This window comes from Nannospalax galili, unplaced genomic scaffold, assembly GCF_000622305.1.
Source record: "Nannospalax galili isolate Female #2095 unplaced genomic scaffold, S.galili_v1.0 scaffold1687, whole genome shotgun sequence".
Lineage (NCBI taxonomy): Eukaryota > Metazoa > Chordata > Mammalia > Rodentia > Spalacidae > Nannospalax > Nannospalax galili.
Genome location: NW_008357037.1, coordinates 237,175 through 241,783, shown reverse-complemented (window position 1 = coordinate 241,783; position 4,609 = coordinate 237,175). Strand labels below are relative to the sequence as shown.

The window sequence follows — 4,609 nt, the reverse complement described above, 5'->3', positions numbered from 1 at the left end:
CCAGTGGACTCCAGATGTGCTTTCCAGATGTACTGCCCCGCCCCCACCCCATCCGCTCCCCATCCCCACCCCCTCGCTTTTCCGAGGGAATGAGAGATGGAAGGAGGACACTCCCTGACTCAGATAGAGCGGGACAGGCGCACACAAACTGACAAAATTCCTTGGCAAATCACCCCTCCCCTCCCCCTAGAGTGAATCACTCTTAAATACACAGGGGTCGTTATTAGCACAAATATAAACACAGAAAATGCAGTACTGGCTAAGCTAGCCACTATTCTCAGGGCGGATGCTGTCCCAAAACACAGTGACATAAATGCCCTGTGACTTACTGGTAAACACATGGGCTGACAGGCACATCCACATGCAGACATACACACATACATACACACAAATGACCCAATGTGGGGACAGACATACAAACACACAGTCGCACCTGCATACATTAATTCCAAACACCTAACCACAAGGTATATGTAGAGATTAATAAATAATAACAAGTACAGACCTCTGTGCATTGAGCTGTACCATCAAACCACATATATTGAGGTTGAAAGAAACAGATGCACACCAACCAGGACATGATAAAGGTTAATGTTGAACTGCCCCCTCCAACACACAGACATACAAACATACAGCCAAGCTTTTAACTGTGCCAAAACATAGACCTAGATGGATGAGAAAACAGACAGGAAGGACTTTTTTGTATGTATACAAAAAAGAGACACTGCCATATACACACGTGTACAGATACATGGGTGGCAGGTGGACACCCAGGGTTCAGTCACCAAGAGTCAGTGGGGGCCAAAATAGAGAGACCCCAGAGAGAGAAGGGGTTATTATTATGTGAATCTCTGTCTCTTCCTGGTACACACTAGGACAGGATTCTATGGTGGCAATTATAAGACAACACACTCTCCCTATGACAGCTGATAAGAAACACAACTTAGCTACATGGGCATCTTTCTTTTTCCCTTCTTGTGTAGCCCAGCTCAAACTTCTGATCCTCCTGCCTTTGCCTCCTGGGTGCTAGGGTGACAGCCATGTGCTGCCATGCCTCATGTGGCATCTTGATTCTATGAAGGACCAGGACCTAACATCAGGACACACACCCACAGGTGTCCTCCTGTGAGCAGACATTGTCATCTTCATATACAGAGGTATGCAAGATAGCCACCCAGTGTAACATCTCAGGTCTCACAGAATCAATAGCCAGAATACATGAATGCAGGACAGATACAGGCTGCCCTTCAGTGACACCCACACAAAAATATACTCTGAGATAGTCACAGAAGCTGATCCTTGCTACAAAGTAGTTGATGCTGATGGGTATCCTGATCCAGGAATGGACAAGTAAGTGTACAGAGGCAGACCAGCCCCCACCAGATGTACAGAGACCTCCTTGCCACTTCCCAAGTGTTTTTGTCCCTCTTTTCTAACACATTGATAAATACAAGAGACCCTCTCCCAACTGAATGTCCTATACCTTCCCCACCCTCTCGTTCATGTCTTGCCAGGCTGACTCAGGCCCCATTCCTGCCCCTACCCGACCACTCGAGCCACGGGCCTGAGTCACCCCTCTGGGGGCCAGCATGCTCTTTATACTTCCTTGCACACTCAGGGCCCCCGGAATGCTGAGAATGTGAGCCTTTCCCTCCAACCCTGGGAGACCCCTCTGAATACCTCCCAGAGGCAGCAAGTGTTGGTTTGGGAAGATGCTGCTCCTCAGGTGGCTGCCTCCTCTGCTGAGCCATCCTGATGTGTGTGCCTCCACTTCTCCTTCCTTGATAAAGGGTGCCCTATATACAAGGTCCCCCAGTTCTACCTCTGACTGCCATGGGACTCCAAACAAAAGGCCCAGTCTTATAATACAGAAAGGGAGGGCCATCCTGAAACAGGGGTCCCATCATTCAAACCTCACCTTCCTATGTCCCTCCATGTTGGGTCACCTCAGTGGCCTGTCCTCTTAAATATTCCTCCTCCCTTCTCTCTCTCTCTCTAGCTCTCTCTCTCTTCCTTCGTTTCTTCTTTTTTTGTGACTAGGACTCATGTATCTCAGGCTGGCCTCTAATTCGTGATGTACCCAAGGCTGGCCTTGAACTTGGTATTTAGTTGAGGATTATCTTGAACTTCTGATCCTCCTGCCTCTACCACCCCAGTGCTGTGATTTCAGGCATGCACCACCATACCTGTTTTATGTGGTGCTGGAATTGAACTCAGAGCTTTGTGCATGCACTCCACCAACTGAGCTACAGCCTCAGCCCTTTGTTTCTTTTTTCTTTTTTTTTTTTTTTAAACAGGGTCTCACACTGTAGTCCAGGCTTGCCTTCTCTAATCTTTTTTTCTCTATCACTTACTTTCTTTCACTTTTTCTACTCTGGGCTGTGTTTTCTTAGGGGACCTCAGCTGGGCAGGGACCTCCTTCCTTTGGCTGAAGTCCAGGGGACACTTTGGGGCAGGAGGTGGGCAGGTCGAAGGGGGAGGGAAGAGTATGGTTAGTTCCGATGCCCTGCTTGGGTCAAGGACTGACAAAGGGGCACCAGGCCCACACACTTAGGCTACTGAACAGCTCAGAGGAAATTCAGGACAAAGAATGCTATTCAGAGAGAGACTGTGGTGAACAGAGAGAAGTTGGGAGACAGAAAGATAGAAGTGCACACAGAGAAACAGTGAGAAAGCAAGAGAAAAGTGGAGATGCAGAACAGACATAGAGAGAGCCATAGGGGAGAAGCGAGAAGGCACAGAGTCAGAAGCAAGCACAGGACAGAGGGACAGGCTGACACAGACACAGTGGACCACTGGCTCTTGCTCTGCCTCCTTGGCCCACATCTTCAGACTTACCTGGAGCATGCAGGTTGTACTGAGAGCTGTGGCCTGTGGCTGGGACCAGGGGGACAGCATCCCGAAGCCAGAGTAGGTTCACGGGTTCTGGGGGTCCTTGGGCCCAGCAGCTCAGGTTGAAGGGGGTGTTGGCAGGCACAGCTTTGTCTTCTGGCTCCTCCAGGAAATAAGGGAGGCCTGGAGAGGTAGTGGTAGAGGCTGAGAGGTTCCTCTGCACCTCCCAGGGTCTGGACCACCATTAGGATACTGGAGGAGTTGAACACCAGACTCATCCCACAGAACCTTTGGCTTGTCCCCTTATACATGGTCCCTCAGGACACTTGAGTCACCTTCAGATGTCTGACCCCTTTTACTTCTATGACTATATTTCCAAAATCTGGCTCTCTCTCTCTCTCTCTCTCTCTCTCTCTCTCTCTCTCGACAGGATTTTCCTTGCTATGTAGCCCAGGCTGGCCTCAAACTACAGATCCTCCTGCCTCAGCCATCTGAGTGCTGGGGTTACAGGTGTACACTACCATACCTGATTTCCTCTTATCAACCAAGGAGAAAATGAGGTCCCTGGGGTGGTAGGAGAGAGGTTGGTCACATGCCTCCAACCTCCTGGGGCATGTCCAACTCCAAGCATGTCTGACCCCCAGGATATCTAAAAGACCCCCCATGTCTTCTCCTCCTGGACATAAAATCTCCCTTAGACCTAACCCCCCATAATCTATGGAACCCCCTTCCCCCAGTCTCCTCAGCTCCCAAGATTTCTGACATCTCTAGGTTTATGTCCCCAGGGAAAACCCCTGAATCTTCCAGTACCCTGTGACCCTAGAACTTACCTTCCAGCCTTACATAGCCGGGCTGGGACACGAAGGTTCGCCCTTTCAGGTGCACCCTACACTGGTACTGCCCTGCATCCGCAAGCTGCAGGGATGAGATTCTAGAAGAGAAGAGGAGGGACAGAGAGGGTCGGGGCTGGACACTGGAAGGGTCAGCAAAACTGAAAGAGGGGGTCTGGACTGGAAACTCATAGGACAATGAAGTAGGTACTATTTTTAACTCATTTTTACAGAAGAGGAAGATGAAACCCAAAGGTCCTATCACAAGCTCAAAGCTACATAGCCAGTAAGCTGAGATCCCAACCCAAGTAGAGGTGCTGGCCAGTGCCTTTGTGTGGATTGGCCATGTGGATGGGGATCAGGAAACGGGTTGGGATGTGACTGGCCAGGGAGAGACGCCACACCTGAGTTGGCTGATCACTTTCCAGTCATCCTGCCAGTCTTCGCCCAGAGGCACCTGGGTCTGGGTGTTGTCCGCCAGTTCTAGGAGATGTCCATCACGAAGCCAGCTCACCTCAGGGGGTTCCCCCTGAACCTGGAGCTCACACCGAAGGGTCCCCATGAGTCCTCGGGCACCTGTGATGTTCCCTGGGCTCCCCATAAATGGGCTATCAGACTCAGCTTGTATGTCTGTCAGGGGAGATGGGAAGGAATGAATTTAGAACATCCCCTTTCCCCCCAGTTCACTGATCCTCAGTTCTGCCCTGTCTCTGCCTGCCCACAGGCTGCCAGGACCCTAGCAGGCCCTTAGGCCCACATAGTTGTAGAATGACCTCAGAATGAGGTGGAGGCTGGAGGCATGGGGGAGGGTGGGAGTCTTCCCAGGGGACCAAGATCCTAACTTCCATCCCGTGTCCAGTCCGCTGGGAAGAAGGCCCAAGATCTGGCAGCCTCCCACGCCCTGAGCCAGTCCCTGACCTTTGGGTCTCTAGGGACTTCACAGTCTG

The 4,609-nt window shown here is 50.9% G+C and overlaps 1 protein-coding gene across 4 annotated transcripts in view; it reads right to left on the bottom strand.

Annotated features, from left to right (window-relative positions):
- Positions 1-4,609, bottom strand: part of Axl (AXL receptor tyrosine kinase) — a 31,493-nt gene that overhangs the window by 26,028 nt on the left and 856 nt on the right. For all 4 annotated transcript variants that reach the window (XM_008854986.3, XM_008854987.3, XM_029557131.1 and 1 more), the window contains exons 2-4: positions 4,067-4,292; positions 3,663-3,763; positions 2,839-3,015 (exon numbers count right to left, since the gene is read on the bottom strand). In XM_008854986.3, the coding sequence (XP_008853208.1) occupies positions 2,839-3,015; positions 3,663-3,763; positions 4,067-4,292 (504 nt within the window). The remainder of the gene's footprint in view (positions 1-2,838; positions 3,016-3,662; positions 3,764-4,066; positions 4,293-4,609) is intronic.